Below are 20,944 nucleotides of genomic sequence, written 5' to 3'. Positions count from 1 at the left end.
CCCATACATCATTAGTTACCAAGCCCAAATATCCAACTTCAGTGGGACTCATATACATCCTTATTTCCTTTCCTGGAAACTGGGAGAGAGTGAAGTAGTGAACAGAGTAGGTCTTTGGTCACACAGACCCAATGTCAACACAAGCTCCAATACTTGAGTTCTGTCATTGACAATTCTTAGCGTGTCAACGACAGAGAGAAACAGCAGTACAGTGATCATAATCGCAAATGTGTAGCACATGCAGCGAGACGCTCAAACTCAGTGAGATGACACAGAGGAACTGAGAATGTGGGAAACATACTTACAAATACATGTGGTCAGACATCCAGACTACAGCCTCTTCAGCAAGGGAGCAGCTAAGTACACACGCTTGTTTTGTTTGGTTTTTAGTCATTACTCAAGATCAGAAAACTGAACTACAACAAGGTCACCAGTTACATCAGTCTATAATGGTATTTTTGTTTGTCTTTGGTTTAGCTTGGTTTGGTTCTTTGAGACAGGATCTCATTATGTGACCTTGGATGGCCTCAAACACAGACACCTGCCTGCCTCTGTCTCCTGAACACTGGCTCAAAAGAATGCACCCCCACCACCCTAGTCAGTCTGTAGGTTTAAGTTTTGTTCACAGATATCTTTAGGGTCCATCAAAACTACTTCGGTCACAATAAAAAAATATTTATATACCACCAAAAAAAAAAAAAACCCCACAGATTCCAGAAAGGACTAACAATTGCAAGTTTTTTCTTTTCCACCCACGTACAATACACAATTTGGGGTCCCGCTGTAGAAAGTACCTTCTGGCCTATCGGGGTGAAACATGTAGCTGTCTTTGAATCTCTCTTCTAAACCGGGACTGCATTGATGCTGCCAGCTGTGGGCTGAGCGCCTTATCACAGGCCTGATAAGTCAATCTATAGCAGAGACTGACCTGTGCAGTCTCCGGGTGCTGAAAACGGCCAAGGAACTGTATGGAGATAACAGTGTCCTGGGACACTGCTCGGGCTACAGTGTGAAACTCAAGTTCATCAAATCCTTTCTTTTCGTCTAACCAGAAACTAATATCATGCACATAGCAAGGAGGATACAGGGAATAGCTTTTAAAGTGTTCTATCTTCCCAGGGGCAAATCTTTTCAGGAAACGGTTATCAAAAGTCCACAATATCCTCCAATCAGAAATGTCATAGACAAGCATGGCTAGTAAGTCCAAGTTTATAGAAACAAACGCAAAACACGGATGTTTATGTGTCACAGCTGTAGATGTGACAACAGTCCCAATAATCAGATTCTCCGTACAATCTGGGCCCAAATGAAGAGACTTCCCGTGAATTATATGATCCTTTCCATTTGGCTGAAGGACAAACTCCACTGAAGTCCTCAAACTGGAGCCCTCCAGCAATGTCTCAGTGAGAAGGTTATCTAGACTATCCTTCAGTCGATCCAGCAGGGATGCAAGGCAGGTACCCTTCCTATTTTTATTTAACCCAAGGATAAAAAGAGTCTCATGAAACGCTGGCATCATGAAAGGCAAAATGTGACACTTCCGAAAGACGGGCCCACTGAGGATGTGCAAGCAGCCTGGGAGGAAGTCTGGTGACTGGATGACAGCCTCAGCATGAGCCAGAAGAGAGGATCTGAGGCGGAGCCTGACCTGCTCACGGGTTCCCTCCTGAGCTGCTCCGTAGCCATCTCTCCCAGGACTCTTGGGAAGGGCGAGTTCTGCAAATGACAGGAGAACATCTTCCATTTCTTGTGTTATTTCACCAGTCAGGGACTCAGAATATGATTTATCTTCATGGAGACTAACCCAAAAGGCAGGCAGAGGGTCGAAAGTCCCTGGAGGGAGGACACTGGTGCCTCCCTGTGACAACAAAGGGAAGGAACACTTCAGTCTCTTTAAAGGAAAATATCTGCCCAATTCAGCAATGAGTTTCTCGTTGATGGTTTTGACAGGATGACAGGAAGATGCTTCAAGGAAGCGCCTGTTTAAACACATAGAATAATTTTTCACTTACAATAGTAATTATAATTGCTAGCATTAAAATCATTTGTTCTTATTTAGAAAACAATTGTCCTTAAACTGATCCTGAAAATAAATCATTGTTCATATGGAGAAATAGCATGTATATTTTTTGAAATAGCCTGTACAGTTTTTGATTTGGTTTGGGGCTTTTTGTTTGTTTATTTTGGTTTTTTTTTTTTTTTTTGCAATGATGGGAGCAAATTTCAGGCCTGGCGCATGCTGGGCAAGTTATTCTACCACTGAACTATACTCCCAGGCCTGGAGAATTACCATATAGTCTAGGACTCTGTCACCACCCCTACGGTATCATCAGCCTGGCAAGCACCTGGAGCACCAACATCATTAACAATTCATGGACCATCCCTTCAAAATGAAGTGCCCATTAGGACAATCATGGCACAAATTGGGACAGAAGTGCTTTCCAGCATACCAAAAGATTACCTATTCAGCTTTCCTGCCAGTGCTTCTGGCTCTGTACAGGAAAAGCACCGGTCCCCCAGTCGGACCCTGAGTGCTCTGGGCTGACAGCCTTCCAAGGGTGAGCTCTGGGTGAAGACGTGATTCATGGCGCCTTCTACTCGGAACGACTTAGCCTGGCTCCTGCCAAGGTAAAGGAACAGACAACTTCTTTAAACTAAATATTACATGTTTACTTTTTTTTTTTTTTTGGTTTTACGAGACAAGGTTTCTCTGTATTGTTTTGGAGGCTGTTGGTCCATCCCAGACTCAAACTCACAGCGAACCGCCTGCCTCTGCCTCCCAAGTGCTGGGATTAAAGGTGTGTGCCACCACCGCCCGGCACTTGTTTACATTTTATTAGTTTAAATATATTTACATTTTAGTTTAAATTAAATAATGTATATATGTGTGTGAGTAGGCTGCTATTAGTAAAAAAAAAAGGTACTTTTGAAACTAAATCAGGAAGTCAAAAGGGAAAAAGCCTGCTTTTGATTTTTTTTATTACTTCATGCAAGAGCTGAAAGGAGGGAAGGCTTATGCTATTACTCACCTATACCCAGTGCACTTGTATCCTGGCACAGCCTCACAACTGAAGGGATACACATCGCTTAAAATGAACCCTCCCAGGGCTGCCATGGCAACCACTTGCCAACTGTTGTGCCACTCTCTCTGGGGCTTATCAGCAGGGGTTCCCCCTTGTCCTCTACACAGGGCCACGTGGACTTGTCCTTCCTTCGCAAGAACATCAGCACAGCTTATAGAGGACAAACACCAGAAATGTATCAACAACAGAAATAACAGTAGGAATCAGCAATAGGCACATGGTTTAGCTCTGAAATAATCAAAATTCACCTGAGCATGTTAAAAATATAACTAAAAGTCCACTTGTGTCCCCGCAACAGCATTGTTCACCAGCTTTGCATTTGTGTTGTTTTCCTGTACGCCTCAGAAAGGCCCTCCAGCATTATCTGTCTAGTATACTGCTGTAAAGCACTGTACTAAAGTCATAATCATCTTAAGAGGCATCTACTATTGGTAACCCCAGTTTACAGGTACCGAGAAAGAAACAGTAAGGACTAAAGTTGCCTACAGTTTTAACTAGTAAGTGGTGAGCCAGCATTTGAACCCAGGGCATGTGGCTCTTAAATCCATGCTCTTAGTCATCAGACTATACTGGCTCTTACTATTTTGCATTTAAAGACATTTTGGGAGTGAGCTGGAGAGAGCATTCTGCAGTTAAGAGACTGGCTGGCTGGCTGTTTAGCGGCTCAATTCCCAGCACCCACAGGACAGTGACACCCATCAGAACTCCAGTCCCAGGAGATCCAAATGCCCTCTTCTGGTCTCACTGGGCATCAGGCACACTCATGATGCGCAGGCATGCATGCCAACAAAACACCTATATACATTTTTTTTTTTGAGACAGGGCTTCTCTGTGTAGCTTTGTAGACCAGGCTGGCCTCGAACTCACAGAGATCTGCCTGCCTCTGCCTCCCGAGTGCTGGAATTTAAAGGTGTGTGCCTCCACCGCACAGCTTAAAAAAATTTTTTAAAACAATTTGGGATCATCGAGATGGACCAGTGAGTAATGGTGCTTGCCACCATGCATGGCAGTCTAAGGTCTGTCCCCCAGATTCACGAGGGAAGGAGAACCGACTCCTCTAAATTGTTCTCTGACCTCCACACCCATACATTAAACACATACAGACAGACACTAATTAAAGTTTTAAAAATAATCTTGCCCCTTTCCTCCTAAGGTCTACTTGTGCTTTTACATCTAGGGTTATATGACTCATGTTAAGGCAAGACTGTGGTTTCCTCTGGGTTTTATCTTCTTTCCACGTTTATCCTAGCCACTTACACACGTCTGCCTTATTTCCCCAACTAAAAAGTTTGCGTGTGGTAACTTGGTCATGGACACCTGGAAATTTTCCCATGCGAGGACTCTCCTCACCTCTGAAAAAACTTGGCAAGCAGTTCCCTGTTCTTAGCTACTCCAGCTTTTCGTCCGCAGTGCGGAAAGTTGAAATAAATTCGATCAAAGTCTCTTTCGTGTGCTTGCAAGGCACGTGCCAGTTGGGTGCAATCCACACCAAAACGGACTTCGACACCTGGCAAAGAAGGTTTAAAGGCGTCAAATATAGACCAAAAGAAGTCTTAAGATGTGTAACCCGGACGAACACAGAACCGCACACCAGCCCAGGCCTGGGCACACAGCACTTCCACACGAGAACCCCTAGGAGGCGCACTCGCATTCCCAAAGCGAGCCACACCCCCACGCTCTGGGCCGGGTCTGGCGGAGGGGTGGGACCCGGTACCTCGCTCGCGCAGGCGCTGGAGGTTCTCCTGGGTCACGGGATCCCCCTCCAGATCGGCCGGGTGCTGGAGGCAGGTGGCGGTAACACTGACTCCGGGATCCAGGGTATCGATCAGAGAAGCGGTGAAGGAGAAATTCCCTTCCCCGACCAACAGGAGGCGCCTAGGAACCATGATGTCCTTAGACTCCCTGCCGGCGCTCTCTGGAACGCACATTTTGCGTCACTTCCTTCGCATAGGCCTCGCCTCCCCCCCCCCGGCCGGCACTAGGTGATGACGCATCAACAGAGCGTGGTTGCCTGGAAAAACACTTAATGCCACTGCCAGGGAAGCAACAAGCTCAAAAATGAGATGGAGCTATCGACATTGCCTCGTCTCCTTCGTGCGCCTCGGAAGTCTCTTTTGCTTTTCAGAATAAGGACGGACCTGAGCGTCTTCGCCACACCTGCTTGAGGTCACAAAACAGTCACCAGCTGAGGGGCGAGGCGAGTCGGGCGTGTTCCAGTGGCTCAGGGGTTTGGAGCTGCATGGCTACCTCCTGTTTTCTCAGCTGCTGCTCAACATATATCCGGGTGCTTGTATGTCCGATTTTCAAGAAAAATAATAATAAAAGCATTGAATGCCTGTTTTGTTCCACAGGGCACTGTGAGAGCAGTTACGTCTGTGGATGGATCAGAAGTGACCTGCCTACTGTCAGATAACGAATGCACATAACCAAAGGAGGCAACTCTAGTATAATGGGGCGTGTACCCAGCGTGAGTGAAGGAATTCAGATCACACAAGCACACACAATGGGGAACACTACCAAGTTGGGGAAGGGAGGTATAGATTCCCTGAAGAAAGCTTGTGTTGAAAGCTAATGGGAAATGGGGGCGGGGGTTCATTTTATCTAGGTAAAAAGGATTACAGTCAGAACGACGGTTACAAATACATAATGAAAAAAAAAGCGGTTACATTTGACTGGCTGCCCACTATAAGAGAGTGAGTAGCAGGTGACACGAAAGGGTTCAAAGGTGGCCAGGTCATATGGAGTGTTGTAGCCATAACAGCCTAAACCTTATTCTGAGAATATAGAATGCCACTAAAAATCCAGTATGTCAGCCAACAGGAGGCTGATGAAGAAGCTTGAGGAGGTCTCAAGGTATGAAATGAAAAACTTTGATAACATCCAGGTTGACTAAGCCATTTTATTTGACAAGGGCTTTTTGTTCTTGGAAGTCTACCTGATAAAGTGGCGTCCGGAAAAAATCAACTTTCTACCCAAGATCGCATTTAACATGAAGATCTGTCCCCCTAACATTGATGAGAGGGGGCATGTCTGTCTGCCTGTGATTGTCTGAAAACTAGAAGATAACCACATAGTAATGCATTCCATAATAGTACTGGTGAGTGATCCCCCACCTAAGCACCCACCCTGGGCTGACCTAGCTAAAGAACGCTCTATGGACCATTTAAAAATGCTGAAAGAATGCTGAAGAATTTACAAAGAAATATGAGGGAAAGTGATCTGCAGACTAAAATCCGCCCTGAGCGGTCCCTGCAAATTTGAGCAGAGACCCCAATCGGTGCATTCCTTAAAGGCAGGCATTCGTGAAATTGATGAGTGCTACCACCTGTTGCTTGGTTATGGCAGTCACTTTCTACAGTTTCCTTAATCAAAATGGTCTAGATAGGGGCTGGAGAGATGGCTCAAAGGATAAGAGCACTGGCTGCTCTTCCAGCGGTCTTGAGTTCGAGTCCCAGCAACCACATGGTGGCTCATAACCATCTGTAATGAGATCCAACACCCTCTTATGGCCTGCAGGCATACATGTAGGCAGAACACTGTATACATAAAAAATAAATATTAAAAAAATGGTCTAGATAACCGGTAAAGTTGGATTAAAAAGTCAGATGTTCTAACAACGAAAGTCCCTAAGAGATTTAAAGTGGGAAGATGCCATTTTTGTTTGTTTGTTTGTTTTCAAAAATTACTTTCCTGCCAGGCAGTGGTGGCACATGCCTTGATCCCAGCACTTGGGAGGCAGAGAGTCAGGTGGATCTCTGTGCGTTTGAGGCCAGCCTGGTCTACAGAGTGAGTGCCAGGACAGTCAGAGCTACATAGAGAAACTCTGTCTTGAAAAACAGAAGAAGAGGAGGGGGAGGAAGAGAAGGAGGAGGAGGAAAGAAAGAACCTACTTTTTTGTGGAGAAAGGATGGGGCAAGAACAAGGTTGATGACAAGGAAATCAGGTAAGAAGCTACTTGCAATAATGGGGACAAAAGGAGACAGCGGTCTGAATTGGAAATTGGCAGTGAAGATGAAAAGCAGTGGACTCATTCAGAAATAGCAACAAGACTTGGTGACTGACGGAATGTCAGAAGAAAAGTAAAAAAAAAAATCCTTGATTTTCAGTCTCAGCAGTGAGTGGATGTCTGTCATTCTAGCTCTAGGGACAGCATCACCTCTAAACATTAAGCCTATTAGGCTTTCTGGGTCCAGCTACCCAAGTCATGCTGTTGGTGACATCAGCACATGCATGCACATATCTTCACAAAGGTAGATGATGTGAGGGCAGTTACCTATGATCTCATCCTTCATTGCTGCAGTATTGGCTTTGTCTGTCCATGAAGAGGCAGTTGGGTTGTGTCTCTCAGACCATGACCATGTGTCCATGGTGATGTGTATGCCTTTGTTTGGGAAACAAGAGATCAGGTTTGGAGACATCTTTAATGAACATGGAACAGCCACATAAGAATTTCTGTGTCTCTCTGAGATTATCAAACAAATCAATGTATTCACCATCAAGTTACTCATCGATACTACAGGTATTATCTTGCTTTTTAGCCCAGGGACCAGGTTTATTTTGTAACAACAGCAAAAAAAAAAATAGCTGAGCTTTTGATTGCTTGCCAAAAATTTTAAAAACAGACATTTCCCATATGGTATGTGCAAAGAACTATTGGTTGGGATGGTAACTATTTGGTAGGGAGGATATATACAACCATAAACAAAACACAGATCCTGTTCTTAGTGGGTATGGTGTTCAAAAGATAATACATTGCATGTTCTTGAAACTATGACAGAAAAATATAAAGTAAACAATGTGAAGAAAACTATGTGAGGTAAAAGAGTTAGCTTATTTGAGCTGGTCTGGGAAAGGAAGTTATTGTTAATCATTCATTGTGTTATCTGGCTACTCAACATTTCACCTCTCATTCTCTCTATAGCCATACCTGTAGGCCCTCAACTCCTACATCTTGAAATCACTAAAATATTTAGCTCATTGCTCATTTGGTGTTGGGGATGCTGAAAGGTTTCCTGTCTTTTCAAGGAATGTGGGATAGTAGCGATTGTAAGTCCGTCATCACTGCTAGTGATTGACGTGATACATCAGTGGGTATATGCACCTGAAGAGGAAGAATCAGACCCTTATAAATTATATTTGGACAAAATCCTAGACTGTTAATAAGGTGTGCTTGTGTTAACACTTTGCCCTGTAGAGCAGGGGTAGAGACAAGTGCATTTTCTGCTCTGATCGTTTAGTAAGTTTTATGTTCTTTGTTTTTCCAGAGACAGAACCTTGCCTGTTTCCTCAGAAACCCACACTATGGCAGCCTTATTAATGCTGATGGTCATGGTGAAGTGTGGACAGACTGGAATAACATGTCCAAGTTTTTTCAGTACGGGTGGAGATGTAGCACTAATGAGAACTCATATTCGAACTGTACTTTGATAGGCAACTGGAACCAGGAAAGATACGACATAAAGAATATTGTAAAACCTAAGCCCCTGCCTTCCCAGGTAATACAGCGTTCCCTTCTTTTGTTACCTTCTGTTAGAAGAAATGCCAGTAGCCATGTGAGATTTGTGTCTAGCATCATGAGAGCTCATTCTTCAGCTGGACCACCTAGCCCACTTGAGTGTCAAGTTGAATACTACCCATAAATTATCAAATGATGAGTACATCTCTTTTTCTCTCCCTTCATTTGGATTTCACCTGTTAATCTACAGAAAGATAGTCTTCTGACTCAGGATATCTTCTCCTCTGGGCTTGTTATTTTCCTGAGCCTTGCCCTTTAGTCTCCTAAATAATGGATAAGAAAGTATGACAGACTGATCATAGATGAAGCTCTAGTCTACCTCAAATGACATACTAATTAAAGTCATGCTGCACTGTCCCTTACTTCTTGATGCTGGCTATAGACTACTAGGTTCTTTTTTTCTTTTTAAGACTTATTTAGTTTTTATTTGCATTGGTGTTTTGCCTGCATGTAGTTCCAGATCCCCTGGAACTGCAATTACAAATAGTTGTGAGCTGGGAATTGAGCCCAAGCCCTCTGGAAGAACAGCCATTGCTGTTAACCATGGAGTCATCTCTCCAGCCCCCAACTACTAGATTCTTTTGTTGTTGTTGTTGTTTTTCAAGACAGGGTTTCTCTGGGTAGTACTGACTGTCCAGGAACTAACTCTGTAGACCAGGCTGGCCACAAACTCATAGAGACCTGCCTGCCTCTTATCTCCACCCCCATCCCCAAGTCCTGGGATTAAATGTGTGGGTCACCACTGCCTATCTATATTCTTTTTTGTTTGTTTTTCGAGACAGGGTTTATCTGTGTAGCTCTTATAGACCAGGCTAGCCTTGAGCTCACAGAGATCTGCCTTCCTCTGCCTCCCTAATGCTGAGATTAAAGGCATGTGCCACCACTGCCATGGCCTATATTCTTAATCTATTACTTTTTCTTTCTAGTTTGGACACTACTTTGAATCAACATATGATACAAGCTACAACAGCAAAAAGCCACAATCATCCCATAGTAGGTGGACTCACATTATTAATCCTTAACTCTAAGCACCCACTTAGTTCCTAGCAGATGGAAGGAACTCAGAAGTAACATGCACATGTAAATAAGTGAACAATTTCTATTGTCTCAACTTTGACAGGACTAAGAAATAGAGCTCTGTTACTAAAATTCCTTGCTGACTGTGTACCTGTTTACCTTTCCTTCCCTTAGGATTTAAGCGAGAGGCTCATTGGTTCCCTGGCCATCAGCCTGAGCTGGATCCTCCTCACTTCAAATGCACAGAAAAGTCAACTGTTATGAATAGCTACTCAAAGCCTCAACCCAGTCACTACTCTTGGTGCGTGTGTGATCCAAACATGGAGCAAGCTTTGGGCCCCAGAATCTGAGAGAAGCAGCAGCAGCTTTTTTTCTGAAGCAGACTGTAGAAAGGAACACGATTTAAGCAGACTCAAACTTCACTCTCAACGTGGTTTCTGTCTAAATAAAGCACAAGGCACCAAAAAACAACAAAAAAATCTCTACTTCTGTTTAACTGTCCTGGTGAGTTTTTATCAATTGAACACAAACCTAGACGAACATGTCTGGGAAGAGGGGATTCTAATTGAGAAATTATCTCCTTACAATTGACCTGAGGCAAGCCTGTGGTGAGTGCATTTTCTTGATTAAAGATGGTTGTAGGAGTGCCTATCCCTCAGTGGGCAGTGGTACCACTGGGCTAGTGGTCCTAAATGCTGGAAGACAGCAGGATGAGCAAGCCAGTAAGCAGCATCCCTCCATGGCCTCTGCATCAGCTCCAACCTCCAGTTTTCTGTCTTGAATTCCTACCCTAACTTTCCTGGATGATGGACTTAAAAGGTGTAAATTGAAACAAATTCCTATCTTTTTAAAAAAAAGATTTATTTTATGTTTATTTGCTCTGTCTACATATACATCTTCTTACAAGAAGAGGGCATCAAATCCCATTATAGATGGTTGTGAGCTATTTTGTGGTTTCTGGGGATTGAACTCAGGACCTCTGGAAGAGCAGCCATCTCTCCAGCTCCTATGTGATCCTATCTTTAAAAAAAAGTGTGTCTTTCAGATATGTAAACAAGTCTGAAAAACGTGGCATAGCTTGTATGCTGCTATGTATATTCCTGAAGTAAGTCAGTCGTAGCATGCTCTTCCTGAGTAACCCCTGCTGAGGACTATGAAAAGAAGTACAACTTCCCTATTTTCACAGAGAATATTAAATGAATTGACTTATTTTGGAACACATCTCAGGAATACATTTTTATCTCAATTTCTTTGTATATCCAAAAAATAAGGGAGAGACAGCCAGTTGTTAACTCCTCCACCGAGAGCACCAAGGGAATCTGTTGGCCAAACACAGCTAAGTGTGCTGAACCTAGCAGATCAAGGGACAGCAACTTGACCAGGGATCTTAGTGGTTCAGAAAGATGCTGGGGTGAGGTACTGACATGGGGGAGGTCTGCAAAGCAGTGAGTGGGTAGGTTGGAAGAGAACTGAGTAGTTCAAGTTGGTAAATATGGAGGCTTTTCTTTATTGTAATATTTTGGCTTCTGGTTCAATCCCCTCACTCCAGTAATGTGTTATATAGATATCTGTTTCTTTGGGACTTCTTTGGGTAAATTATATGTATCTTTGGATTTCTCTGTTTCTGCATTTTTCAATATCTGGCAAGATGTCAGGAATAAGGGGCTCAACCTTCTTGATATTCAGGTGACAGCGTATATATCATTAAGGTGTCACCAAGTGGCCCTAGCCAGTCCCTACATTATACAACACAATCTAATAAAACAATTGTTATTTTAGGCCACTAATGGGGTAATTTAAAAGGTAGAAATGGAGAACCAGAGCAGAACTTTATACATAGATTTTTATCATGCAGACTTTGTTGAACTATTTTTCTGGAGTTTGCTTCTTTGTTTATTTTTGCAGATTGTGTCTTTGAAATGACAGCTCTGTCTCTAACTTTGCAACTTTTACATCTGTTTTAGTGTGACATTGGTCAGATTCTTGAGAGCAGAGACAAATATCAGGTGTGATCATGGCCCAGGTGTGATCATCTTGCTCAGGATATCAATAGGACTGTATTTAAATCCTTTTGGGCAGGCATAACATTTATTCTAGATTTTCACTGGTCCTGGCATTTATGAATATAAGGGAATTCCTTTTCTTTCTGTCAAGAATCTTTCTCATTCACTCACTTGACCTATCATGCCCTGAAACTGTATCTGTCAAAGTGGACATTTTGTCAAATCCAGAAGCTACTTCAGTGATTGTGTTAACTGACTTTTATACTCTGCAATTGGCCTCTTGCTGCAGATCACTGGGGTCTCCATTCTCCATGTCATTTTTAAGCTCCCTTCTCATTAAGCTATGAACTAGACTTCCATTGGCAAATCCGCCCTTTAGCTCATCCCTTCCTCCAGTGGCATCGCTGGTATTGCTGTTTTTAAGGCCACCTGTCTCATTCCTAGCCATCATTCCTGTGGTTTCGTGACAATGTGGCAAGCTGTTTCCTCCCGTTCCTCTGATTGCTTCTTGGGTTCCTTTCTCAGCTGACCTTTCTACGTGGATCCTTTAAGTTTCCCTTTCCAACAATTCTGTTGATTGTCCTGTTTCTATGCCTGTGCTAATCTCAGGTGATAACTACCAACTACCCTGCCTTTAATTAATACTATATATTTCCAGATTTCTTTATTTTAATTATATTTATTTTGTGGGTCAGAAGACAACTTGTGGGTCTCAGGGATGGAATTCAGGTCCTCATGTTTGGCAGCAAGCACCTTTTCTCCCTGAGCCATCTCACTGGCCCACTTCCAGATTCTCCATGTATGCTTCCATCCCAAATGTGTCTCAGAGCATAACATTTAAATGCTTACTGAATACTTTCATTTGAACTCCCAAAGACACTACATATCTGAACTATTCAGAATCCTATGTCTTGAAATTTTACCCATAATCTGTATCTTGGTTTATTTCATAGCTCTTTATATATCTTAATCAGTCTTTCTAATTTTTAATATTGTATATTACACAATAAGCTAGCCACATACTTGCCAAAAACACAAAGAGATTATTTTAGGTTTTCCTTTCTCATCCAGACAGATGCCATGCCCTGTTAATTTTATGTCCCTATGATCTGTAGTCATGTATTTTACATCTGTATTGTCTTTGTCACATTCCTAATTCTAGTTTGCCGAAATACCTTTCTGATGTCATTATTTTCCATTGGCTTTCTACTCTTCCATCATCACATTTCTATAGAGTGAATTTTAAAATACTAGATTCTTTATTCCACTCACTTGATTTAATTGCTTCATTGGCTTCTGCTGCCTTCCAAATAAATTCCAACACACACACACACACACACACACAGACACACAGACACACACACACACACACAGAGAGAGAGAGAGAGAGAGAGAGAGAGAGAGAGAGAGAGAGAGAGAGAGAGAGAGAGAGAGAGAGAGTAGAATTTCAGCCAGTAACTAGTAACTCTCTAAGATTCCTTCTACATTCAAAGTAGGCATCTGGGGCTGGATAGATGACTTAGCAATTAAGAGATGCTCTTCCCAGAATACCTGAGTTCAATTCCCAGTACTCACACAGCAGCTCACAACTGTCTGTAACTCCAGTTCCAGGGGAATCTGACGTCTTCACACCAATGCACATAAAATAAATTTGAAAAAATTCACACAACCAAGTTCTAATGACACTGAAAATGCAAAGCAGGCGTTCATCCCAGCCTCCCTGCTCCTCTCCTCTTTCTCTCTCTCTCTCTCTCTCTCTCTCTCTCTCTCTCTCTCTCTCTCTCTCTCTCTCTCTCTCTCTCTCTCACACACACACACACACACACACACACACACACCTCTCTTTCCTCTGCCTTTCTCAACTCTTAGTGTTTTGTTTTTATTTTTGCAATGTCAGGGGTGGGAACTAGGACATCACACCATCGCACATACTAAACAAGAACTCTACCACTGAGCTAGCCCCTCAACACTCTTTCATAGTTTAAAAATAGCTCCTAGAAGCGTTTCAAGTAGACCTCCTTATTGTCTCTTTTACCATAATTGGGTCACAGCCATTTCAAGTCAATCACTGCAGACAAAAGAAATTTCTTTGCTTTATTTGAACCACTTGTGGCTGAACTCGGTTTCTGCTACATTGTGCACATGACTTGGAAGGGTGCAATGAATACTGGAACAAATCTTGCCATTGGCTAGACCAAAAAGGAGTAATAGCATCTTCTTATGTAACCAATGTTAATTGCTGAACAGACACAGAAATTGACTTTAAAGAAAAGGGCTTTCTGAGTAGATTATGGTGTGTCAGATTATTAGGGAGTTGTGGGGTTTTTTGTTTGTTTGTTTTGAAAGGAGTAAACTAAACTCAAGGGCTTCACTTCTAATAATTTATAAATAGAAGGACTAGACCCTCACTTAGCCCCCTGCTTTAGTGGCCATGACAGGCTACAGAAAAGACATGTAGGCCTCTGACACAAGGAAATTCCAGATCCTCTGGCCTCTGGGAGTCTAGGGCCAAGACTGAACACAAAGAAACTCCAGACCTCCCCCCAGCCTCCCATATGCTTGGTTCCTGGGAACTGTTTGGCCACAAAAGAAACTCCAAGGGGGACCAAAACCTCCCCTGTAGTCTCCAGGATATTGTTCTTAAAACTACTGGTATCTATGTACAACAGGCCACCTGCAAGTAACAAGACAATGTCATAGAAACCACAGAATGTGGGCTGGAGAGATGGCTCAGAGGTTAAGAGCATGGACTGCTCTTTCAGAGGTCCTGAGTTCAATTCCCAGCAACCACATGGTGGCTCACAACCATCTATGATAAGATCTCGTGTCCTCTTCTGGCGTGCAGGCATACATGGAGGCAGGATGTTGTATTCATAATAAATTAAATCTTAAAAAAAAAAGAAACCACAGAATGTTCCCTCTCAGCACTCACCAATGAGAACAATTGGTACACAGGTATTTCATGCCAAAATATGACTTTGAGAAATGTTCCTAATTGTCCCCAAAAGTCAACCAATCAGAAACCAACCCATGCCTACTGATGTAATCCTGTAATTTTTATCTACAAAACCTAACAGTAGGACGGGCGGTGGTGGCGCACGCCTTTATTCCCAGCACTCGGGAGGCAGAGACAGGCAGATCTCTGTGAGTTCAAGGCCAGGCTGAACCGACAGCCTCCAAAACAATACAGAGAAACCCTGTCTCGTAAAACAAAAAAAAAAAAAAAAAAAAAAAAAAAACCCTAACAGTAGACAGGGAACTTCACTCCCTCTGGAGGCTGCTGCAACAGCTAGCCAGATGGGGTCCCTGTCATGGGTGGGTGAACAATCATTAAACCTTGCTTTTCCAGTTTGGTGGGTCTGCCTTCCTGGTGGTCTCTGGGGACTTTGCAACTTGGGCACAACAATTTGTTTGTTTGTCTGTTTAGTTTTGTTTAAGGAAACCTGGCTAGGTGGTGGTTCACACCTTTAATCCCAGCACTTGGGAGACAGAGGCAGGCATATCTCTGAGTTGTAGGCCTGCCTGGTCTACAAAGCAAGTTCCAAGATAGCTAGTGCTACACAGAAAAACCCTGTCTTGAAAAAGCCAAGAAAGGGGGGGGGTAAGGGTAGAGGTTGAATATTTTACACTACACTTAAGAGGCTTGTTTGATGATTCCCACCCATGTCCTATTTCCTGTCCTGTGAATTAGCTGACAGCCCTTGTCAAGTCACACTAAGGGCACCATGTCTCTGGCGAGGTAATTAATTTCAGAGATGCACTGGAGACTTTTATTTGGGTTAGCCAGAGCTCTTCTCTCTAGAGTATTCCTTGGACTTTGCTGGGGCATCACCTGTTTGTTTTTTTCTTTTTCTTTTTTCTTCTCTTTAATCTATTCCTCACAACCTGTCCTAACAGTACAGCATGTTATAGACAGAAGACCAGAAGACCAGGGAAAATGAATGACTCTCCTGTGTTTACACCAGTAGGAAGTGCTGCCAGTCATTCTGACCCAAAAGTCCTTGGAGTTCCCTGAATCACAGTACAAGAATTAGATCCGTTATGCTTGTAGTTATTCAAAGCACCCTGAATACATAAGCACGAGACAAATCTATTGCTGAATGATATTTTATTAGCTTAATAATCTGGGCCGGCCCTTAGCATTAATAAGCTTCAGCACTAGTCACAGATTTTCCTTCACTGATGGGAAACTTTCTTGTTTTAAAAAATGCAATGAGAGAAAGGGAGTCTACTTCTTAGGGGCTGCAGTGACAGCAGGCTTCTCTTCACGGGTGATGGGAATGGTACGCTCGGGGCCAGAGGCCTGTTTCCTTGGTCCATTCACAGTGAGGACGCCGTCAGATGACAGGGATGAAGTAATGGTCAGAGGATCCACATCAGCTGGGATCCGGTACTTCCTATGGAACTCCCTAGAGATGAAGCCGTGTTCGTCCTAATCCAAGAGAATGAAGAAAGAAACAGAGAAGTAAGAACAGGGAAGCCACCACTTTCCCCAAACTCAGACATCCCTTTCCCTTAGGTTAGACCGAATTGCCCTGACATCATAAGAGAAAAAGAAATGCCTGGAGCTGGGAATATAGTCTAGTGTTGAAAGGTCCTGAGCTTCATCTCCAACACTGCAACAAATATACAGATAGCTAAGTCAAGAGACATTCACCTAGTTTCAAAGCTGGAACAAAACTGCCAGGGGTCCTACCCACAAAAGAATGAATCTGTGTTGGTTGGACTTTAGCACTGAGGAGCTATGTCCTTGAGGAAGTCCATAAATTGTCCCAATTCCCCAAGGATGTCTCAGGATGTTCCTAACCCACAGAATTGCTGTGGTCCGGTTTTAAATCATATGAGCAAAACTGAAACCGTTTGAGGACATTAAGATACACTAATTATGAACAGGTTCTGAGTTATTAATTTTTTTGTTTTGTTTTTTGAGATAGGTAGGGTTTCTCTGTGTAGTTGTCCTGAAACTTGCTCTGTAGACCAGGCTGGCTTCGAACTCAGAGATCCACCTAATTCTGCTTCCTGAGTCCTGCACCACCATGCTTGGATGAGTTATTAATTTTTAAGAAGCAATCATAACACCTTTTCAAGAAGTCAAGAAAAATTGCCAAAAGTGCAAGAGGAATTGTTGACCCTAAACCTTAGACCTACTGAATTCCAGGTATCCATCTAACCCTCAATTAACTAACTTCCTTACAGCCATAAGCCTGAAGCTCTGAAATGTGGACAAACCAAGTAGCTTAGCATTAAAATGAGCAGAAGATACATGGAATCCTGAACAACAAAAAGTCACAGACCTAACTGCCTTCAACCCTGTAGTTAATGTCATTATGCACAACAACCATTATGTACAACACATAATCAGTGTTGCCTGTTTTGATTACAGACTGAAGTTATCCAAGGAGACATTTTAAAATGTTGATGCCTGAGTTATATCTCCAAAACTTCATATTTAACTGGCCTAGGGTGTGCCTGAGTGTTGGGAATTTTGCAGATTCTCTTGATATTTTGATGTCACCGGACACCAACAAGGCAATCAAAATAAACATCAAGGGGCACTTCTCTCAGCAAAACCATAACAGTAACAACAGATTTATCCCTAACTTAGCTTCCTAGCAGCTCCTGCTCTAACCCTTTATGTTTGGGGCCTGGAGTTCCGCCAGCTTCAGAGACTGTGGCAGTGCCTGGCATCCAGTGTGCACTGAATGAAACTCCCAAAAGAAGCAGCGGTCCACACACCTGGCGCTCTTCGTGCTTGCCATGCACTTCAACCACGTCCCCCAGCACCTTGACTTTCAGCTCTTCCGGGGAGAAGTGCTTCACATCCAGGTTGACGGAGAATCTGTCCTTCTCCATCCGCATCTGGGATAACAAGGGGGAGAAGGGAGGTGAAAAGATTGGCCGAATGTTTGTTAAATTGGAGAAGACTCATTGTTCTGTCTGTAGATTTAGTTCCTGTCCAGGTAATTCACCCTCCTCTTTTGCTACTAAAAATAGTCCCTTGTTGCATGACTCTGGAGCATGTGAGCTACCATATACCAGCAATATACCAGGCACAGGGAAGAAGATAGGTCCCTAGGGGACCACAAGGATGGGTCTAGGCTTCTGCGGCCTCTCTACCCAATGCTGGCTTTGTCATTTGTCTGTAAGACAAAGGCCTCTTTTTTGTTTGTTTGTTTTTTGGGTTTTTTTTTTTTTTTTTTTTTTTTGCTCAGCTCCCTGCCAAGTTTCCTACCCACTCAATCTGGAATGTTCTGCTGGTCCTGTCCTTCCAAAGCCCTTGCCCACTCAGCTCCTGTTTCCTCACACCGGAATATTTTTAAACTACAGTGTTATCTGTGACAGCTTCTGTTAATCTTATCAGTTCAACCCTTCTCCCACCCTGTTACAACAAGCTGGGGCTTCCCAGGAGTGGACATATATCCATTCCTCATAAGGCATGGACCGAGGAACCCAGAAAACCAGGGACAAGGGAAGAGAGAGACAGAATGTAGTGATTTATGTCTCCAGCTTCATCCAGGGAGCATGCAAAGTTCAGAATGAGTGGGTTTCTCTCTGATCTCTACACCTGGATGTGATAAAGTCCGCCAGGACCATGGTGATTAGGGAGGCAAGTAAAGGAGCTGAAGCAGCTCTTAATGCAAAAACTCTCTATGAATAAAATCAGAAAGGGACATCCTGCTTCATCATTAGGGGACAGAAGATGGCCTTTACCATGCACAGGAAAAAATGTAATAGGAAATAGAGGAACATCCAACAGGATGGCCAAGGAGAAGGAAACGGTAACCTCATTTCTCTGTGTACACTCACGTGCCTGAAATGACCTAGGCAGGGACAAAAGAGAAAACGAAGAAGTGTCCCGGAAGTTCCAGGAAGGGCATAGAGGAGACTCACCTCTGAGAGTCCAGTGTCAATCCAGCTGGGTGCCCGAAGGAAGGAAGGTGGCCGCAGGTAGAAGGGACTCAGAGAAGTGGCAGTTGAGAAGAGGTCAGACTCCAACAGGTGCTCTCCGAAGAACTGGTCAAAGAGGCGGCTGGGGGAGTGGAAAGGGAAAAAGGGACGGCGGATCCAGGGGTGGTGGATGGCGATGTCCATGGTGGCTAGGTGAATGTAGGGTCAGTTGGCCGGTCAACTCCTTCAGCTGCAGCTACAGCCAGCCCCTTATATATGCAGTCTTGTGAAGCTTCTGGAATGGTGATGTCAGGGGTTTTATTATCCCAGCTCACCGCCAGTTCATGGAGACTTGTGATCAGGGATTTGGCAGGGTGACACATACCCAGTACTCACTGAGCTAAGAAAAGAGAAACACAAACAGGGCTGAGCTGGCCAGTGACTTGTCATGGTCTTGTTTCACTAGCTCTCTGTCCACACCCAGCAGCACCCACCCCCATCCTTGTTCTCTGGAGCTAGGACAGAGTCAAGAATCCCAAGCAGCTGGTGGCGTGCCCCTCCTCCTCTCCAGTCTTGCATGCCAGGGGAGTTGAGCCAGCAACTATCTTGAGCCTGGGCAGCGACTGGAATCTTCCTAGGCTGGGCCCCAGGGACATTAACTCTTTGTGGTGCCCTTGAGGAGAGCAGTGACCACCAATATGTCAGTACCAGGTATCTGACTGGAACCCTGAGTTGACCTGGGTTCAGAATACCCTGAAATTAAAGAAACAGAAAATGCTTCTTGCATCTTTGATGTTATGTATCTCATGGAACATTTTATTTTCTTTTTTCTTTTTCTTTTTTCTTTTTTGTAAGTAGTGTGCAAGGTGCCTACGGTTGAGACGGACAAACAGTGATGTGGAAATGTACCATTTGAGAAGACTACGGTGATGTGGAAATGTACCATTTGAGAAGGCCTCCCTTTGTTCTCCTACAGTGCACCAATTCTTTTTCTCAACTCACTCCAAGATCAGGACTCTCAGCTGTCCTCCCAGGCTTCTGCGACAGCTGAGGAGTGTGCAGAGGAGGGGACTTGGGGGTCCAGGCTGTGCTGGTCACACCCTCATCGCAGCACTCTTGGGCCCAGGCTCCAGGCCCTCCCCCAGAGGCTTTGCACTATTTTGGGTGGTGTAGACCCCGCCCCCACTCTGACTGAGTCCTGGCTCTCCCTCCAGCTGAAGGGGTCGCGCGTTGATCTTGTTGGGGCTCCGCTTGGGATCAGGGCTGCCAGTCGCAACCAGAGTCATGTCGGGCCGCACAGTGCCACATGCCCACCCAGCCACTGCTGAGTATGAATTTGCCAACCCCAGCCGCCTGGGTGAGCAGCGCTTCGGAGAAGGTATGGCCTAGATGCTGCCCACCCCCACCTCCTGAAATTCTGGGCTCACGGCCCAGTTTTACTGGCCTCCTCCCCACCTGGGGCTTAAGTGAACTCCTGGGGTGAGCCATCTCCCACCCCAGACTCCCGCCTCAAGCAAGGCTCTGCTCTTGCTACAGACTTTAAGACAGGACTTTAGACCTGCAGGGCTTCGGGCCTTGCCTGCTGAGTACCTTCTAGCTTCGCTTCTGTCCTCTCAATCCCTGCTTGCTTCCCCCATTGCCATCTCATTTCCTTTCCCAGCCCCCGTTCAGCAGCTTCCCCACCTGCTCTTCCCAGGCCCATGTCTCCTGATGTTGCCTTTCAGTCCTGTGCACACTGTATTCCTCCCTCATCCTGCCTCTTCTCTCTCTGTGTCCTCCCAGGCCTCCTACCAGAAGAGATCCTGACTCCCACCCTCTACCATGGCTACTATGTCCGGCCTCGGGCCTCCAGAGCTGGGGAGGGCAGTAGGGCAGGGGCCTCAGAGCTCAGGCTCAGCGAGGGCAAGTTCCAGGCATTTCTGGATGTGAGCCACTTTACCCCAGACGAGGTGACCGTGAGAACTGTGGACAACTTGCTGGAGGTGTCAGCCCGGCACCCCCAGCGTCTGGACCGCCATGGCTTCGTGTCCCGAGAGTTCTGTCGCACCTATGTCCTGCCAGCAGATGTAGACCCCTGGCGGGTCCGAGCTGCCCTCTCCCATGATGGTATCCTTAACTTGGAGGCGCCTCGGGGTGGCCGGCATTTGGACACGGAAGTCAATGAGGTCTACATCTCCCTGCTCCCTGCGCCTCCTGACCCAGAGGAAGAGGAAGAGGTAGCCAGAGTTGAGTCCTGACTGCCCGCGGTAGACCCAGCACCCAGTGAATCTCCTGTCTACATCCCACGGTGATTCCAGAAGTCCGCCACCCCAGAGGTAGCAGCGTCCTCGAGGGGGACAGGATAGATGCATGGTCCACAGTGTATGGTTTGGTCCCTTGATGTATCATAGCCTTTGATTTAGTTCTGGGTGGAGCTGAATAAACCCAATTCTTGGGGC

The 20,944-nt window shown here is 44.7% G+C and overlaps 4 protein-coding genes across 11 annotated transcripts; 2 read left to right on the top strand and 2 right to left on the bottom strand.

Annotated features, from left to right (window-relative positions):
* Positions 1–129: 129 nt before the first annotated feature.
* On the bottom strand, positions 130–5,011 carry Fdxacb1 (ferredoxin-fold anticodon binding domain containing 1). 2 transcript variants are annotated; one of them, XM_005069518.4, is made up of 5 exons: positions 4,798–5,011; positions 4,434–4,590; positions 3,030–3,233; positions 2,462–2,620; positions 130–1,979 (listed from the first exon to the last, which is right to left on the bottom strand). In XM_005069518.4, exons 1-5 carry the CDS (start codon positions 5,009–5,011, stop codon positions 803–805), a joined length of 1,911 nt encoding a protein of 636 aa, XP_005069575.2. In that variant the 3' UTR covers positions 130–802. The 2 variants fall into 2 exon arrangements, with proteins under 2 accessions (XP_005069575.2, XP_012968458.1); XM_013113004.3 differs by lacking the exon at positions 3,030–3,233.
* Positions 5,012–5,110: 99 nt separating this feature from the next.
* CUNH11orf1 (chromosome unknown C11orf1 homolog) lies at positions 5,111–10,100 on the top strand. Of its 7 annotated transcripts, XM_013113007.3 has the most exons (6): positions 5,111–5,249; positions 5,435–5,550; positions 5,995–6,180; positions 8,348–8,578; positions 9,525–9,591; positions 9,790–10,100. In XM_013113007.3, exons 3-6 carry the CDS (start codon positions 6,160–6,162, stop codon positions 9,963–9,965), a joined length of 495 nt encoding a protein of 164 aa, XP_012968461.1. In that variant the 5' UTR covers positions 5,111–5,249; positions 5,435–5,550; positions 5,995–6,159; the 3' UTR covers positions 9,966–10,100. The 7 variants fall into 7 exon arrangements, with proteins under 7 accessions (XP_012968461.1, XP_021082467.1, XP_021082466.1 ...); XM_021226808.2 differs by lacking the exon at positions 5,995–6,180; XM_021226807.2 differs by lacking the exon at positions 5,995–6,180 and having other exon boundaries at positions 5,146–5,280.
* A 5,609-nt stretch (positions 10,101–15,709) lies between these two features.
* On the bottom strand, positions 15,710–18,994 carry Cryab (crystallin alpha B). The gene is made up of 3 exons (XM_013113005.3): positions 18,510–18,994; positions 17,355–17,477; positions 15,710–16,050 (listed from the first exon to the last, which is right to left on the bottom strand). Exons 1-3 carry the CDS (start codon positions 18,708–18,710, stop codon positions 15,847–15,849), a joined length of 528 nt encoding a protein of 175 aa, XP_012968459.1. The 5' UTR covers positions 18,711–18,994; the 3' UTR covers positions 15,710–15,846.
* Positions 18,995–19,083: 89 nt separating this feature from the next.
* Positions 19,084–20,944, top strand: Hspb2 (heat shock protein family B (small) member 2). The gene is made up of 3 exons (XM_005069515.4): positions 19,084–19,217; positions 19,365–19,884; positions 20,289–20,944. The coding sequence occupies exons 2-3, from the start codon at positions 19,791–19,793 to the stop codon at positions 20,741–20,743; spliced, it is 549 nt and encodes a 182-aa protein (XP_005069572.1). The 5' UTR covers positions 19,084–19,217; positions 19,365–19,790; the 3' UTR covers positions 20,744–20,944.

This window comes from Mesocricetus auratus, unplaced genomic scaffold (assembly GCF_017639785.1).
Source record: "Mesocricetus auratus isolate SY011 unplaced genomic scaffold, BCM_Maur_2.0 Super-Scaffold_100022, whole genome shotgun sequence".
NCBI lineage: Eukaryota > Metazoa > Chordata > Mammalia > Rodentia > Cricetidae > Mesocricetus > Mesocricetus auratus.
The sequence above is the reverse complement of the archived record's forward strand: the minus strand, read 5'-3'. Positions and strand labels throughout refer to the sequence as shown.